General features: G+C 34.2%; 1 protein-coding gene across 9 annotated transcripts in view; it reads right to left on the bottom strand.

The window, feature by feature from the left end:
* BIRC6 (baculoviral IAP repeat containing 6) overlaps nucleotides 1-19,120 on the bottom strand; it is a 215,943-nt gene that overhangs the window by 97,540 nt on the left and 99,283 nt on the right. For all 9 annotated transcript variants that reach the window (XR_824319.1, XM_010829827.1, XM_010829820.1 and 6 more), the window contains 12 exons: nucleotides 18,954-19,085; nucleotides 17,920-18,135; nucleotides 16,957-17,140; nucleotides 16,181-16,336; nucleotides 14,277-14,410; nucleotides 13,499-13,652; nucleotides 10,993-11,109; nucleotides 8,907-9,061; nucleotides 8,283-8,409; nucleotides 5,629-5,739; nucleotides 4,228-4,361; nucleotides 1,251-1,378 (listed from right to left, as the gene is read on the bottom strand). Coding sequence is in view for 8 of the 9 variants with exons in the window: in XM_010829827.1 (XP_010828129.1) it covers nucleotides 1,251-1,378; nucleotides 4,228-4,361; nucleotides 5,629-5,739; nucleotides 8,283-8,409; nucleotides 8,907-9,061; nucleotides 10,993-11,109; nucleotides 13,499-13,652; nucleotides 14,277-14,410; nucleotides 16,181-16,336; nucleotides 16,957-17,140; nucleotides 17,920-18,135; nucleotides 18,954-19,085 (1,748 nt within the window). In the remaining variant the exon portion in view is untranslated. The remainder of the gene's footprint in view (nucleotides 1-1,250; nucleotides 1,379-4,227; nucleotides 4,362-5,628; nucleotides 5,740-8,282; nucleotides 8,410-8,906; nucleotides 9,062-10,992; nucleotides 11,110-13,498; nucleotides 13,653-14,276; nucleotides 14,411-16,180; nucleotides 16,337-16,956; nucleotides 17,141-17,919; nucleotides 18,136-18,953; nucleotides 19,086-19,120) is intronic.

The raw sequence follows: 19,120 nt of genomic DNA, 5'->3' as shown, positions 1-19,120 counted from the left end.
GAAATCATACAACAAAATTTCAGTTTCATGTTTTCCAATTACATGTATGCATACCATAATATCACATTTTTGGGTTTTGTGAATCTACTCCTTCCCACACTTATGCTTCATCATTGCACAAACACTATGAACAAGTTGAACTACAACCACATTAGTATTTTAAAAAAGCTATACAGAAGGAAGAAAACACAAATGAGGACAGTACTCTGAGATAAAATTTTCTGCCACTATGAAAACGTATCTCCATATAAATTTTTTGCATTAATTTTTATATTAGGTTTAAGGCATTCTGCTATGGATCTATTTAAAATAACTATTATTATGAATAAATTATTAATGTATATTATTTAAATCAACTATTAATTTTAATATTTTACTTTATTAATTATTTTATCATATTATAAACCATACCTTTTTCTGACTTCCAATTTTGAAACTAACTGTGAAAGTGTGATGTACTCTCCACGTTATTTTAATCATTTTCAAATATACCTTAAAATATTTTAAAACTTCACTGGCACTTCCACAATGAAATTAAATAATAAAGATAGCCAACAGCATTTTTAACTTCTTCCTGATATTAATGGGAACTTTTAAAATAAACATAATAGAGTCTGGTTTGTTCATGTTTTTTTTTGTAATTTTAAATAAGATGATACAATAATATTTCATTAAAAGTTTTTCTCAGAAAGCAACATTGGCTTTTATGAAGTATCTCATAGTATGCTGAAACGATTCATAAATATGATATATAGTATATGATATTGAAGTATTCATGGATTTTAAGAATCAACCCATTATGGTCACAGTTTATTCTTTTTAATCTATTGCTTGACTTCGGTAATAAATTTTATTTAGGATTTTGATACGAGATTAATATTTTTCTTTTTTAAGATATCTTTATCAAGTAGGTTTCAAATAAAATTACTAGTAGCTTTAATTCCTTACCTTTATTCTAGAATAATTTAAAGAGCTTCAGGTAAATTTCAGGTAGAAGGTTTATAACTACTAATCTATGAACCCATTAGTCCATTAACAATAGAAGAAGCTTAGGATCTGGGAGAGCCATAATGAAAAGAAAACAATCAGGAAACATATCAATAAATCTTTCCCTCTTAATTCTTGATATCATCCTGCTTGTCTATCCCCAGATAAACTCCCAACAAATGATAAGAGAAACTTTATTTGGAGGATTACCTATTGCTTCTATTAATACATCAGGAATATATGTTAATGACATTGAAGTTTACCTTTCTGTTGAAAGTATATGAATTAGCTTGAGCAAAAATTCACTGAATATCTGAGGACATGTTGAAGAAAGATGCACTTGCAATCGGGTAAGAAATTCTTGCATAGCTTGCGTAGCTGTTGGACCAACCTGAAGAAAAATGTAATTCTACTGAAAACTGCTTAGTGATTCCATTTACTGAATTATTCATTTAAAAGTATCAAGTGTTAAGAGCCATATGGTTGAAACTTCTCATTTGAAAAACAAAATATGAAACCAACTAAGCTTTTAGGTCCTGATATGTTTCAAATTGAAAATTACAGATTCTATGGTCAATATTTTTCCATTACGTCAGACTTATTTAGTTCAATATAGAAAAAGACTCACCTAAATTACACAAAAAATATCTCTACAATGCTTTCAAAAGCACAAAAACTGTGATTTTTCACCATCTTAATTATCCCATTTCAACAGACAGGCTAAGTGATCCACAAAAGGTCATGCTTCTGATGACTACAAGAGCAAATACTAAAATGAATGGAGGGAAAAAACTCTCCAAACAAGAACCATAGAGCTAAAAATAAACCTGTAGCAATCTGCAAAAGAAAAATAAAAAGCTTTTCAAACTTCTATCTCTTCAATGAAAAAAAAACTATAGTGAGAGCTACACCAAGTACCCTGAACTATGTGTTAGAATGTTATAATCATAAACCCTACAGGAGTTTTGGAAAAACAAAATGCAATGTAGTTCTCAAAACCCTTTTAGACAAACTTCATTTCTAATTCTGAGATTAAAAATTTTAACATTCATAACGAAACTACCTATTATAAACCAAAATATCTGTGGAAAGCATGATCTTGAATAACTTTTATTCTGCCTTTAAAGAAGAAAGTGGGGGGAGAAGAAACACACTATTTTATACAGTGGTATGCTCCCTGACACGTAGGCTCTACCATGAACCAGCTGCATAATTGTTGGCAATGCAGATAGTGCATGTTTTCTCATATGTAAAATAAAGAAGCTGTAATCAGTGATTTCAGGAATTCTCACATTCCATTCATGCAATCTTTATGTATAATAATCACTTGATAACATGCCTCTGTCCCCCCCATCAAAACTCTGAGCCAATCAAATTACAAATAGTCTTTTCTTTTTTTATCTTTTTCTTTCACTTATTTTATGATGATCTACAAAATTAAGGTCTATTCTGTAGTATGACAGTACTGACTAAATGCACCCAACAGAATTTAAGCTCCAAGAATGGCAGAGTCTCGTTTACTACATAAATCTCTAGCACCCGGAACAGTACAGATCTTACACATAGGTAAGCACAGAGCTAAGAAATAAAAGATAACCTTGCAAAACATTTATGAATAATCCATAGAAAGATACTATGAACAGTGAATACATTTTATTTGAAAAGAAATTTATAATGAAGGAAAAATAATTTTTAAAGCAGTACAACAAAAGCTTGAAAGTGAAAGTGAAGTCGCTCAGTTGTCTGACTCTCTGTGACCCCATGGACTGTAGCCTCCCAGGATCCTCCGTCCATGGGATTTTCCAGGCAAGAGTACTGGAGTGGGTTCCCATTTCCTTCTCCAGGAGATCTTCCCAACCCAGGGATTAAACCCAGGTCTCCAGTATTGTAGGCAGACGCTTTACCGTCTGAGCCAATTGATATAAAAGAAATATCTGTGGTTAGACTAAAAAAGCTTGTAAGTTCTGATATATCTTTTTTTTCTGAATTAACAAAAGCAGTATTTATCTTTTTCCTTTCGGGTTTGAGATGTAATTGACATCTTACACAGGACTGTGTAAGTTTGAAATGTACAGAATAATGATTTGACTTACAGACACAATGAAATGATTACCACAGTAAGTTTAGAGAACATCCATCTCATATAGATACAAAATAAAAGAAAAACATATTTTCTATATAAATCTCAAGATTTACTCTCTCAGCCAACTTTCATATATAATATACAGAAATGTAAATTACATTTATCTTGCTGTACATTACATCCCTAGTACTTCCCTGTTTTATAACTGGAAGATTTTGCCTTCTGGTTACCTTCATCCAATTCCCCCAACCCCTACCTCTGATCTCTTCTTCTATGAGTCTGTTTTTGAAGTGAAATTCACCTACAACACTATTTAGATCCTGCTGTACAACAGTGATTTGATATTTCTATACATTTCAAAACCATCACCACAGTAAATCTAGTTACCACCTGTCATCATAAAGATATTGCCTTGTTATTGACAATATGCCCCATGCAGTACATTTTATCCTGGTGATTCTTTTGTTTTGTACCTGGAAATTTGTACCTCTCAATTCCTCTCACTCATTTCTCTCATCTTTCCCACTCCCCAACCCCAATCTCCCATTCAGGCAACCACCTGTTTGTTCCCTATATCTATGACTCTATTCACTTTTATTACCTTTGTTCATTTGTTATGCTTTTTGAGGTTCCACATATAAATAAACTCAAAGCATTTGTTTTTCTGTTTTTTGCACTTAGCATTATACTGTTTAGGTCCATCCATGTCAATTTTTTGGGGTTTTTTTGTTGAACAAAATATTTAATATTATAAAAGAATTAAGTTAGGTGACTTCTCAAATCTTGACTGTAGAGGTCATTAAACACAATACATTATTTTAAAAATATTTTTAAACTCCCATAGTTTTGAAATGCTTTCCTAACATTTAAGTATTTGTTTAGAAAGTTTCACAAATAATACAATATAACACCAAAAATGCATCTCTGCATAAAAATCAAGTAATTCCAAGAGAAAATGTACTACCTGCTATATTGTTTCAGTACAGCTATTATTATTATAAATAATTCAAAACATTTTATTACATTTATACATAAAAAGCCATCATTTAATACCTTAGCAATAAAAATTTTACATATTTAGGTACACTTAAAATTTCTTTTACAAATAAGTTTACTATATAATCTAAGCCTATGTCTGGATTTCAAAAATCATATACCTGTGGACTGTGCTGATTTGTTCCATGTGGACTTGTGCCAGAAAGAAACTTCACTAAAACATGAATCAGGTTTGCATCTGAAACCAGCAGATGGGCAGTACTCTCCTGAGTTCCAATGGCACTACTGGAACCAGCTATAAAGCATTAAAAAAAAGTTTTCAACAAACAGTCTGAAACAATGGAACTGCAGTATTTAAAACATCTCTTGGTTTCAAAGAAAATTCATATATTCCTGGTAGTTACTAAAAACAATCTAAATCTCTACTGTACTGACTGAGCCTCACTATTTTCCTCTACCATAGATCTCTTGCCTCCTTTCTGGCAGTGAAAAACGTCTAGTTTAATGTATATCTTATTCAGTATACAGACAAGTTGAAAAGAAATAACTAAATGTTTACTGTCCTTTTGGTCAGCCTATTCTTAGTAATCACTGTCCCTTTCTAGAAATAAAGATTTATTTTTCCGATAAAGTTTAACCCAGCTTTTGAAGATAAACTGAGGCAAAATTTATTCATTTTAGCATGTCAGCTACTGTTAAGATATATACTGACAATACAACAGTTTTTTGAAGTGAACAAAATACTCGAGTCAAATCTATCGTCAGTATCATATAGAAAGTGAAAGTCTTAGTGGTTTAGTGTGCTGGAATCTTTGCGAGCCCATGGACTGTAGCCTGCCAGGCTTCTCTGTCTGTGGGATTTTCCCAGCAAGAATACTGGAGTGGGTAGCCATTCCCTTCTCCAGGGGATCTTCCTGACATAGGGATTACATTGGGTCTCCTGAATTTCAGGCAGATTTTTTTACCGTCTGACCACCAGGGAAGTTTTGTTCTTAAAAGGTTCAAAAATTAATTTTACTGTCTTAACTTAAACAGGAAATAAAGAAGTGGCGTAAAGAAAGTAGGAAACTATTAGGAGTTTAGAATCTGAGAAGAAACAATTCGATTCCATGAAAACAGATTTTAGATGTGAAAAGCACAAACTGAGATATCTAGTCATATATGTTCACGAATATATTAATGAATAAACCATTTTAAGTGCTAAGTTACTCTAAAAAGAATAAATAACCAGCACAAGACACAGGCTAACATTAAATACTTGATTTTGTACTCTAAAAGTAATCGATTTTTAAAAGTAAAAGTTTTTAGGAGGTAAAAATATAACTTAAACTTGTAATTATAGATACACGGGCGTATACAATCAAAGGAAAGGAGCACAAAGGACAAGACACATTAAGAAGAAGCCTAAAAAAAAAAAAGAAGAAGAAGCCTAACAGCCACAGTCAAATAAGAAGTTCAATCATTTCCACAACCATTTCATTTCTTGGAAGCATCTTTTTAAGAACCTGATAGCAAGGGGAAAAAAGTGTATGTCAGAGATATAAAGGAATGTCTGAACTTACGATTAAGCTGCATGTTTGTCATGAGAGTTAGACTATGAAGCACAAGGCACCATGTCCGGAGCAGCGTATTGGGATACCAGGCTAACACCGTGAGAAAGCTGGTTATTGAGGCTATGTGGAAAAGAGAAAGGAGAAATTTTCACTCAGACATGGCAAATGTTTACTAAGAATTGAAACAAAGAGAATTTAAAACCATGACATTATTTTCAAAATCAATTCACTAGTGTCCTCAAAACATAAATAAGAGTTTCCCATTAAATATAACTAAAGCATTAGAGTCAACAACATTTTATGTCTAAGTCTAAAGCTCATTCCATGACAAATAACATGTCATCCTTTCCAAACTACAGGCTATATATAACTTGTGTTTTACTGCTGCTGCTGCTGCTAAGTCACTTCAGTCGTGTCCGACTCTGTGCGACCCCATAGACGGCAGCCCACCAGGCTCCCCCATCCCTGGGATTCTCCAGGCAAGAACACTGGAGTGGGTTGCCATTTCCTTCTCCAATGCATGAAAGTGAAAAGTGAAAGTGAAGTCGCTCAGTCGTGTGCAAGAGTACTGGAGTGGGGTGCCATTGCCTTCTCCGTGTGTTTTACTAAATATCCTCATATTCTGCAAAATCAAAAACTGAAAATAATAGGGCATCCTAGAAAGACAGGGGTGGGGCAGACCATTCAAAATCAATGCAACTTCCCAGAAAAAGCACAAAATAAAACAATAACTAAGTCACCTACAAGGCCTACATAAGAAGCACGTGTGGCAGGTGGAGAACGAAAAAAGGTATTAAAAATAAGCAAACATAATATAGAGCACTTAATCGTGCCCTTAAAACACCGAGTAAAATGGCTGATTCCAGAACCCAGGCAGGAAACATACATAGTCTGCAACACCTATCATACTAAAACCTAAAAAAGACGCTGTGTATTTCACAAAAAACAAAACCAAAACAATCTAAAAAGAAAACATCTTACTGACTACAAACAGCATAATTTCAGCATCAACAAACAATGATTATGACAGAAACATAAATATTTTTAAATCATGAATTTATATTTACTAAAGAAACTAAGTGGTCTAGATTATAGACTACTTGTGAACCAATTAACTTTAAAATTTAATTTTAAAATACAAAAAATTTACAACACTTTTTGTGCCTCCATTATACAAACTGTACATCCAAAGGGTGACATGACAGTACATTAAAGTAAGTTTCTCTTTATGGAAGTATTGATATTTCAAGATAAATTAAAAAAGGAATAACAAAATTAGACTATTTTCATTTTGAAACTTCCTGTGAATGGCTAGTAATTCTAGGCATTAATCATCATTGCCTACCAACAACACAAAAACAAACAACCTATGAAACTGCCTTTAAATAACAAAACAAAAAATCAGATTAAGCTCCATGTCTAACTACCAAACAACCATTTTTTGACCAAAAAAACTCTGTAAAGGAATGGGAAAAAAAAAAGACATAGGAGGAATTTTAAAACATAATTAAAATGTCCAGACCCTCTACAGATTCCATCTCAAATAAACAAAAAAATTTTGTTAACAGCTTAGACAAATGGAAATTTGAATACTGACCAAATATCTGATGACAGTAAGAAATAATTAATACTTCTTACCCAGTAAGAAGTAATTAATACTTCTTTCCCTTGTTTATGTTTAATGTTTTTCACAATAATAAAGTTTAAAAAAGGGATGAGAGCAAAATTAATAACAATAATCATTAATACAGTGAAACACACGGAAACCTAATAATTAAAGTAGGGCTGGCTCCTATAGAGACAATGTATATATGAGCAGGACCAGGAGACAGCACAGATGTCACTAAGGCTGAGACAGGCCAAATGAGGGCCATGTGTGATGCACATCTCCAGAGAGAAAGCACCAGGAATAAATAATTTTTACTTTTCTTTAAACAGATTCCTGTAACCAGAGCTGAAACCGAGTAGTTCTACTCCTATTAAAGGATATTATTCAAGTCCCGCAATTCCCACATTTCTGCATTTCTCAAGAAAAGAACAAAATGAATGAACACAACTTCTATAAAAAAATTGACATCCTTCTCCAATCTACTAATTCTCTAGAGCTACTGCACATTTTAAAAAACACCAGTTGCAAAAGAATAGCTTATGGGACTTCCCCATGGTTAAGAATCCTCCTTGCAATGCAGAGGACGAGAGTTGGATGCCTTGTAGGGGAACTAAGATCCCACTTGCCTCAGAGGAACTAAGCCACGTGCCTCAACTAGAGAGTCCGTGCACTGCAGCAAACGATGCACAAGACGCAACAAAGGCACACAATGAAGATGCTGTGTGCCACAACTAAGACCCAATAACTGACCTGACACAGCCAAATGAATGAAGAAAAAAAAAAGGAGAGCTTATGAACAAGACAATACTTTAAGGAAATACAATGTAAAGACTAACCAAACACTGTAGAGTTTATGTCTGTGTTACACACAGACATAATACAGATCGTACAGTTTTCTGTCCTCTTTCCTGCTAATTAATAAGTTAGTATATTTAAAAAGGTTTTTTTTTGTTTTACTAAAACAGTACAACCATGATAAAGATTATTAACCTAATCATTTTCTTTTTAACTTACTTTATGCTATGTTAATGACTTTTCTGCAAATAAATCTTACCTTGATTTAATGTAATGACAGGTATTCGATTAGCATTATATAAAAAAATGTCTGCTCCATTTTCTTTGTTTCCAGATGAACTAGAATTCAGACTCAATGTGAGCCACAGCTGGAGAAGTGATTCCAACTGAAAAACAATGAAAATTGACAGAAAGAAAATGTACCCATGATATTATGAAATACCATGTAAACAAAAAACTTATGTATGAATCCTTACAATTATGAGTAAATAATCTGTCAATTAAATACTATTTTTGCTTACTTCAATTCAGGTGAAGCACAAACATCTTAAAAATCTAGATCAAATGAAATTTAACTGAATTAAAATTTATAATTTACCAAATACAAATGTTTTACTAAATTAAAAGAGGTGACTCAAGTCTTTAAATACAGGTGTGTGTATAATATGCAGTTAGAACTAAAGAAGTAAAGTTTAAAATCATAAAAATAATAAATAACCTATCACTGATGAACTGTGGTTAATTAAAATACCTCTAAGCTTTTTCCATCTGAGTGTGACAAAGAAATCATCCCTATCTGATTGAGACTGATCTTTCCAGTTATTTCATCTTTTCCAGGCCAGCAATAACGTCTAAAAATACACCATTTCTCCTGAAGTCATACCTGAACATGATGGACTTGAAGCATGGAAAAAAGTTTGTTGAAACAAACATTTAACATTGGGACAGATGATAACTGTACAATAAGCTGGTTGGACTGGTTTGCTGCTTGTAAGCCCCCTAGAAGTGAATCATCCGTTCCGGTGGGAGACTGTGATACTGAAAATTAAACACAATTGTGATTTTATCACAAAGTAGCAGGAGAAATGTTAACTAGCTATTAATATGTACAGTTAAGTGAAGGTTTTTGTTTTTTTTTAATTAAAATTGCATTTTTTTTTTAATGATTCAGCATTACATTGTTTGAAAACATGGTTTTACAACATTACTTGAAAGTTCAAAAGAAAAATCACCACAAAGAGAAGCTCCCTAATTCACGGCACTTGTCCACCAAAGGGAAAGAATCTTACTCTCTAGCAATTTCTATCTGCAATTTTCTCCTAATTAATAAGAGGGAAGAAAAAAGGAAAAGAAAGAAGACCCTTGCCTATTTCTTGAGAAGATGGCTTTAGAACAATCTAGACTCTAATCCATTGATTCTCAACCTTGAATGACACATTAAAATTGTCAGGGAACTATTGAAAAGTTCTGATGAGAGGATACACACACCAAACTAACTGAGTATAGATTCATGGTGAGCAAAGAAATAAAAGGATGCTAAGAGAACTTTCTCATATATTTAGAAAGTTTTATACTAAATGAGGAACGTAAGTTTTGGGCAGAAGAATAATCAAAAGATAGACTATATCAAGAAGCAGAACATTACACCAATTCTTAGGTTTTTCTATTTTTTCTGTACTTCCTAAGACAAGAAAAAATGAAAAATGCAAACCAAAAGAATTCAACTTTACATAGGAAGATCTGAAAACCCAAATTTCTCTATTGAAATGAATTGTGAACTCTCCTTCAAAAGACATGACATGCTTCCTAGGTTCTAACTAGTATCCCTATACTTTTATTCATCACCATGTCCCACCACATTTTCATTTTTCTTGACCTAAGAAAAGTAAAAACATCACCATCTCCCTAGCACAGCTCTATCTTAAGGTAGACAGGCTGCTCTCTTAACTGTACTCACATGACATAAGGGGATCTACTGAAGTCTAGCACAACATCAACAGTCAGCAAACCTTGTCCTTTGGCCAAATATGGCAGGCCACCAGACTCTGTAACATGGCTTTCTTAATAGCCATAGCTATTCATTTAGGTATATTTTGTCTACAGCTGCTTAAGTCACAGTAGAGCTGCAAAACACAATGCACAGCCCCAGAGAGCCTAAAATGTTTACTATCTGGTCATTCACTATAAAAAGTTTTTCTTCTTTTGCTATAGATAATTAGGTAGTAAGTCGTCTCAATTCTGTAGTTCAGTCAGCCCCACTTGGCTGTCATCATGATATGTCTTTCATCTTCTTTCATATGTCCTCAAGGAAGATAGAGATGTTACTATCAAGAAACCCACTTTATCATAAATTTGGATATAATGCGACAAATTCCTAGGCAGCTAGCTATACAGGCTTCCCAAAAATGTCATTAACCTCACACTACCACAAATAGCAAAACATGACTCAAGTTTTTGGACTGAACTTAAGACCACTACATGGAGGTGTTCTGTTCCCCTTCCACCCTCTGAATTCATTAATCTTCTGTCTTATCTCTCAACTTGCTACTAAATTAGCAAGGGAGAATTTAAAAATCTGTCACTGGTAGTTCCCTGGTGGTGCAGTGGATAAGAATCTGCCTGGCAATGCAGGAGACACGAGTTCAATCTCTGGCCCAGGAAGAATCCACGCGCCATGGAGCAACAAAGCCCGTGTGCCACAACAACTGAGCCTGCGCTCTAGAGCCTGAGAGCCGCAACTACTGAAGCCTGCATGCCTAGAACCTACGCTCCACAACAAGAGAAGCCCACGACAGCAAAAAAGAGTAGCCGCTGGTCACCGCAACTACAGAAAGCCCTTGTAAAGCAACAAAGACTCAGTGTAGCCAAAAATAATGTTTTAAAAAATCCACTGTTACTGAGTACATCTGACGATAATCAAGAGATAAACTGTTAAGTATAATACTCTAAGAGTGGTGACTTTTACATACATGTAGGAGATGTATTTGTTAATGCCTGTAAAATGGAATCTGCTTCCAGGGTAGACATCATTTTCAACATAAGTTCTGCTTGTTGTTCAAGTCCAACTTCTAGGCGAGCATCTAGGGCTACAAAAAACAATTAAAAAACAAAAGCTATTTAATAATTATTATTCATGTCCTACTTCCTACAACAAAATGTTGACATCTGAGCCCCAGACAGGGTGAGGAATGCATCTTCCCATCAGAGCAACCTGGCACGGGCACCAGAGGAACAGCAGCTAACAGTACCTGGGCAAAGGAGGCTAGAGACAGGACAGTGGCAATATAAAGAGAGGCAGCCCAGGTAAGGGAAGCAAGGACAGTGGAAGCAAGTGTATTAAAGAGAAGGAGAATCAGGCACCTCACTATCAAGAGAAAAGAGAAATATGAACAAAGGAAAAATGAAGGCTATGGAGTTAGATTGCAGTTAGATTAACTGATGTATCAGAGTGAACTTGCGGCATGCTAGATAGACAAACAAATACAGAAATAAATATAAACACAAATGTATGTACACATTCCCTAGATCTGTCCACCAAGAGACCATGGAAACAGCCCCAAATTAGCAACAAATATATCTAGTACTCAAACCTTGAATTCTTCCACTAAAAGGTTTTGAAATATTTTTTTTGTTCATGAAGTGGCTAACTCTCAGTCTGGAAAAGGGAAAGTAAATGATGAGCTTGGGGCATCTAACAAGATGCCAAAAAAAGGGAAATCTTCAAAGAAAGATGAGGACATGTCAAAAAAAAAAACAGAGACCAGTTTAAAGGAGATATCACTGGTCAAATCGGGGCAATTTGAATATCAAAATAAATAATGATATGTGAATTTACCTAATGCATAGAACTATACACTTAAAAATGGTTAAAATGGAAAACTTTATGTTCCCTATATTTTAAAACAAATAAATAATGGTAATAAATTATAACACACTGAATAAAAAAAGGAAACCACTCGTCTATTCAAAAAATAACAAGTTTCCAAGTATTCTTCTGTCACTCCAATCAAAATTTTTTTTGCAAAAGGGAAAAGAATAATTTTTCACTGGAAAATTTTGATAAACATCTTTTATCAAGTATTGGACTGAAGAGCACCCGCAGTGATCCAAATTAAAATCATGAGCCACCTAATAGGATGCAGTAAGAAAAACCTGACACTACAGTTTCCTACTACTACTGCCAAAGTCACATAACTAGAATCCAATCATGAGGAAATAGCATACAAACCCCAACTGAGGGAAATTCTACCAAATAACTGGCCTATAATTTTCAAAAGCATCAAGACCATGAAAGTCACCTCTGAAAAAGTGTGGCAAACTGAATAACACTGAAGAGATATGGTAATTATAGTTCACCCATGAAAAATACACTTTGAACTGCACAAGTCAACTTACACGGATTTTTTCAATAAACATATACTACACAATCCACAGTTGGCTGAATGCATGGATGTAAAAGGCTTCCCAGGTGGCACTGGTGGTAAAGAACCTGCCTGCCAATGCAGGAGACATAAGACATGCAGGTTTGATCCCTGGATTGGGAAGATTCCCTAAAGGAGGGCATAGCAACCCACTCCAGTATTCTTGCCTGGAGAATCCACATGGGCAAAGGAGACTGGCTGGCTACAGCCATTAAGGTCGCACAGAGTCAGACACAACTCAAATGACTTAACACACACATGCAAAACTTTGGAGAGAAAGAACCAACTGTAAAGTTACACACAGACTTTCAACTGTGTGGGAGTGGGCCCCTCTGCTCCCCTATTACTTGAGGGTCAACTGTAAAATGCAACGTACAATTTAGTACTGGATCATTTTCCATAAAGGACATTATTTACACACAACTGTTAAAACTTGAATGGAGTCTTAAAGTTAGTACTAATGTTAATTTCCTGATTTTGATGGAATGTGCTTCCTGATGTAGAAGAAATGTCCTGCTTTGTAAAACAAAGTAAAATAGAAAACTATCAGATTAACAACTTACTCCCAAATGGGTCAGGATAAAGCTGTTCTCTGTATTATACTTGTAACTTTTCAGTAAATGTTTGGATGATTCAGAATTTAAGAAAATATTTCATTGAAAAAAGAAAGTTATATACTCTGTGACTAGAAGAGTACAAAAATAATACTCAACGTGATTCCGTTCTGCTTACAAATAAATGTAAATTTACTATTATAAGAACAATAAAAATAAAGTACAATAATAATAAAAATAATTAAAGCCACTGGCAAACTCACACAACTCACAAGTATATTTTGCTAAGTGTTATTCTGAGAAACAAAAGATGGACCATAAATAGAAATGCTTCCAAACTGACCAACACACAGCTCTGAGTGTCAGTCACTCTCAAGGCAGCCCTGCAATAATAAACTCTCTCAGCATACTTTCAGGATCAAATTTTCAGGAGACCAAGAATACACAAACTGAGAACTTGTTTTAAGAATAGCTTGTCTTAATAACAGTGCCTCACTTACCCTGAGACACTGAAACACTAACTGTCTGTGATCCATTCTTCTCTGCATTTGCTGGTGGCTTTGCTACAGGAATTCCAAGACCTCCAATGTACGGGTTGTAATTGTAGGTGCCATAATCAGCACCCCAATAGTCATACCATGTACTGCTTATTGGCTTAAAAAAATAGAAAAAACTGTGGTTTATTTTTGACTCTTTACTAAGAATAACATATTATTTACACCACCTTAACTCAAACAGGGCTACAAAGTAAACATTTCCCCTTACCCTTTACATTTTTAAAACATAAATTTAATGATCTATAGGAATGGTTCAGAATATTCCATTGTATCCCCAAGTCTAAAAAGACCGTATTTACTAGAATCTAGCATCTTAATCTCTTACAAACAAAATAAACTAAAATAAAGTATTAGAATTGTATCTCCTTTAGAAAAAGTAGCAGCTAGTAAAGACATAGATTCTGCAATGAACTCAACCTGGATGACCTTAAATGCTGCTTGAAATGTCAATACTCCATAACCATACCTCCTATGTTTATTAATGGTTCTTATTAACATTTAAGGTAATATTAGCAGCTATATTAAAAAATGATATAAGTTCTCCTTATAACATTCCAATAGTATCATAAAAAAATCTACTATAGTGTCTAGAGTATTTTAATTTTGAGCAAACTAAATAATGGATTACATTAAGTGTATACTTTCGTCTTTTAAGTAATCAATAAACCAGAAGTATAAGATGAAAGATTTTAATTGCAAAGAATATTCTAGTGGATCATACCTTAAAGACTTTGGCTGCAAGAGGATCCTTTTCCAAATCAATATCTAAAGGATCAATGTCAACTTCCATTAGATCCTGAAGTAGCTCAAGGTCAATTTCTTTATCTTTTTCCAAAGAGGAAAGAGGAGGTGCACCTTCAAGTAATTTAAAGTGATTTTTTTGGTGGAGTATATAAAATTTACCCAATATACTACTGCTTTTAAATACAGAGCAATTACATTTACTTAAATATAAAATGTTTCTGATATAGAAGTCTCTAAATTTTTATACTTGACAATTAAGCATAAGTAAGTATGCAAACACATCACCCTATAACACACACAATTAAGAACACTAGTACAATAGTATGTAACTTCCTAGGGGAAAAGACCACAGGATTAGTCCTTGTTGAATCAAATTACATAAACTTTGCTATTAAAAATAATCATTAACCATTTCTAGAATGAATAATTATTGTTCATTTTATTGCCTCCAATATATAATTCATAAATTACACCTAATAGTTAGGGAAAGAAAACCCATTATTAAAGTGAAATGTAAAGTTTTAAGAACACTGCTCTTCACCTTATTTTTCTATCATGAATTAGAAACTATTTTGCTCTCAGATGACTCCAAATGCTTGACCAGCCTTTTACGCCTTCCAACCTTTATCTTCCTTTCTTTCTCACTCTTTTTTATTCAACATATATTTATATAATGTCAAGAAAACATCAGCCTGCATTAGGGTTTGAGTATATGAAGATCAATAAAACACATCTCTACCTTCCAATAAATTAACAAGGGTTCAGAGGTAAGCGTACACAACAGAAATTAAACCAAATACAGCATGGTAGCTGCTACTGGAGACAATCAAGGAAGTAGGTAGCACCAACAGCAGTCTCCAACAAAGCTGGTGGTGATGGGAAAAGCTTCTTGGAGGAGGGTAGCTGTATGTGAATCTCAGACAAGAAGTTCACTATGCAAACTAGAGAAGAAAATCTCCTCCAGGTAAAGGGACTATCAGACAGAAAGGAAAAAATCATGAGAGAATCTAAGATTAAGTAATGAAACAAATGAAATGACTGTAGCATCGCAATATATAAGTTAATAAATTAAACAGTCTTAAAAAGTAGGGAGTACACCACAAAGGTTTGCACATGCTAAGACGCACATTATAGTTTTGACAAGGCAGAAAACAAAGAAAAAGACAAGAGCCATTAACCTTGCTGTCTTCACCACTGTGTATTTTAAACTGCTTTCTAGCTTGTAATTCCTTCCACAGAGCCAAGTAAGACTGTATCAAAATAACATGGACACTGTGAAAGGATACCATTTTATTAGAAAAAGCATGCAGAGGGCTTCCCCCGTGGCTCTGTGGTAAAGAACGCGCCTCTCCAATGCAGGAGACAGGAGATGATTCTGGGTCAGGGAAGACCACACCTGCCGCGGAACAACTAACCCTGTTTGCCACCACAGCTGAGCCTGTGATCTAGAGCCCAGAAACTGAAGCTACTGAGCCATGTGCTGCAACTACTGAAGCCTGTGCACCTAGAGCCAGTGCTCTGCAACGAGAGAGACACCACAAGGAGAAGCCCACACACACACTGAGGAGAAGCCCGCACGCCGCAGTGAGGAGTAGCCCACACCACAGTAGGGGCAGCCCCCGCTCACCGAAACTAGGGAAAGGCCCACGCAGCGATGAAGAACCAGCACAGGCATAAATAAATAAGTAAAAATTGTTTTTTAAAAAAAGCATGCAGAAAATCAAAGTAAAACCTGTTTATCAGAAAAATACTGATATGGTTACTAAGGCCAAAGACTTACTATAAAAATTTTACACTTCATTAATATTCTTAATTTTGAAATTTAAGTTCACATTTTTAAAGAGCTAAGGATATGTTTAGTTACAAATGCAAAGGATGTACCTGTCATATCATGTGTCAAAGGTTCATCGATAGTTTCCAGCAGCTGAACTGAAGACTGCTGCAGGGAGTCGTCCGAGTCACCGGCTGTTGCACCTACATCATCACTCACTGGTCCTTCCTCCATGGCTTCTGCAGCTACTGGAGCCAGCAATTCTCCTGCAGGTGAGAATATCATCACCTTAACTGTTTTAGTAATTAGTAAACAGACACCCAAAACATATTTTTTTCATCTAGTATAGAGAATAGCATGTACACTATACCAATCATAAAAGATTCTGAGGCAAATGAGTCCTTATCTATACAAGGAAATGCTAGGGCCTTCCACTGCATTAACTTCAAATGCTAACTAGTAAAAACATAAAATGTGTGCCTTATGAACAAGGAGTTATTACCATCACTTTAAATATATTAACTCACTTATTCATCAAAATAACAATAGAGATGTTTTTATTATCTTATTTTACAGATGAAAAAAACTGAGGAACAGGGAGTACCTTCCTCAAACGCACCAAGAGAACTTGGAAGCAGCCCACTGCTGGTATTAATAAGGAAGCAGACTAGCTCCCGTATCCCTGCACTTTATAACCTAATTCCTCCATAAACACTTGCATTTATCACAGGTGTCAACATAATTTAACACAGAAGTAATTTGAAAGGGCTGCTACTGCTGAGATGAGACATTTTACACTTTTGAGGGGCACAGTTTCCTTTAATGATTAGTCAAGCATCGACAAGCTCATTTCGATATACCTTATTAAAAATAAATCCTAACAAACCTGCTAAAATATCCTGTAGCATACAAGTTAAGGAATATTGAGCCCAAGCACCACCCCAAGATATATCTCCTCTATTGAAGTCAGTTCCAACCAAAAGTAATAGCAGTCTTTCCAGCTGGGGTTCATTCACAATCTCACATAGATGTATGGTTGGCCTCGTGGCATTCGCAATGCGTGCAAGAACCTGTAATACATTTTATAAAATCATACACTTAAGTAGCTATTACATGTTTTCTCCAAAAATAAAGCACTGAAGTAACTTTTCAATGAGATATGCTTTTGATATCAAAATAACTGTTTGACATGAAATGCCAAGGAAATGTAATTTCATGGATTAAATGTTAAAATCCAGGTTAAAAAAATCTGAGTTGAAAAGTTCAATTTCTACAAACAATGAATATGCTACAGGAAAGCCTTCAGGGCATTAATACAGACTTCACTGCTATAACTTGACACTCATTTGTAGATCACCTATCTTAAAAGAAAAACAGTAGGCTGTACACACATATCCAAGGCTTCCCTTGTGGCTCAGCATTTAAAGAATCGCCTGCAATGCGGGAGACCTGGTTTTGATTCCTGGGTTGGGAAGATCCTCTGGAGAAGGGAAAGGCTACCCACACTCCAGTATTCTGGCCTGGAGAATCCTATGGACTGTATAGTCCCTGTGGTCACAAAGAGTCAGACACGACTGAGCGACTTTCACTTCACTTCACACTATTTACATTTCAAGTCTACATTAATCTAGTTTTAACTAGATCAAAAATGTATAATAGGTCTCATAAAAATAAGTGCCCAAGTATTTCTAAAATCTTTCAAGGCACATTAAAAAAAACTAAACCGCATAAAAGGAAAACCAAAGCACTTTTATTTCTCTTAAAACTCAATTTAAAACTATTTTTTTCTTCATTCTTTTTCTTATTCTCTAAGCCTGTAATTATAAATTAGGCCTATTACTTTACTTACCTTACAAACAAACAATAAGAGATCTGCATGGCATGTAAAATCCATAGAGAGGAGAAACAGGACAAGTTTCTGGACTACTGAAATACAACGTTCATGGGCCAGAGTAAATGGAAGTGGTTCTATCTCTGGACTTTCTTTTGTTGTTGTAACTTCTGTGTCTAAATTAGAACGAGACCACTCTGCTGTCCGACGAAGCCGAATTAAATCCTTAAAGTGCTATACACAGAAATTTACAATATTTAAATCAATGTTTATTGAATGAAAATTCTTTCAATATGAGTTTATTTCTGAGATGAAAATATACACTTAGAAAACACAACTTCTAAAGAACAAGATTTTTAGGCAAACCATAAGCTTCAAAAAGTTCTGACAATATATACCTCTGTCTATTTTAGAATAATGCATCAGATATCAAATAGAATTTCAGAAAGGAGGAATTCTACAAAAAGGCTCTATTAGGGCAAATTTATTATTTTAAATATTACCAAAACACCCTAAACATAATCTTAAAAGGTGAATGGTAAAGAAACCTATACATACAAAGTATAGAGTATTAATTCATTTCAAATTTTGCTGGAATAATTGTAATCTCATATCTATAGAAACACAATATGCAAACTTGGTTGCTATTGAAACACTATCCCCCAAGTTGAAAAAACGTCATTATTTTTTAAAAAAACTTAATTTAAAAATCACTGAATTTTAATTTTCACTTAGAATGGACACATTAGGAAAACCGTACACATCCTGAATCCTTTTATCATCAATTTACTGGAACACAATCCACTTTAAAGAAAATACGCTACAAAAATACTTTAAGTCCACATTAACCATGTATTTCCTTGAGTTAAAGGAAATACTTCTTTCCCCCCAAAGAAGTACATAGGATAGATTTTTCTGCTGATAAGCAGAATAACATAAAACTTCCTGATCATTATTAAAGATATTTAACTATTCAAATAATTTAAAATATTAATACTAAACGGAAGAGTAACTTTTCTAAGATAATTATGTTAAAAAAAGAAAGATCATACCTTTGAGGTAGCCTGCTTTAATTTTGCTTGTTCTACCAGAAGTTTATATGATGATCCTTTGTTACTCTGTATTTTTTCTTTTTCCATCTGTTCCACCAAAGCCTTCTGTTTTGCTTTTAATAAGTTAAGTTGCTTTAAAGAAAATGTTAATCTTATAGTTAGCAATG

The sequence above is a fragment of the Bison bison genome, unplaced genomic scaffold (assembly GCF_000754665.1).
Source record: "Bison bison bison isolate TAMUID 2011002044 unplaced genomic scaffold, Bison_UMD1.0 scf7180017864508, whole genome shotgun sequence".
NCBI lineage: Eukaryota > Metazoa > Chordata > Mammalia > Artiodactyla > Bovidae > Bison > Bison bison.
This window is presented reverse-complemented; position numbering and strand designations above follow the sequence as displayed.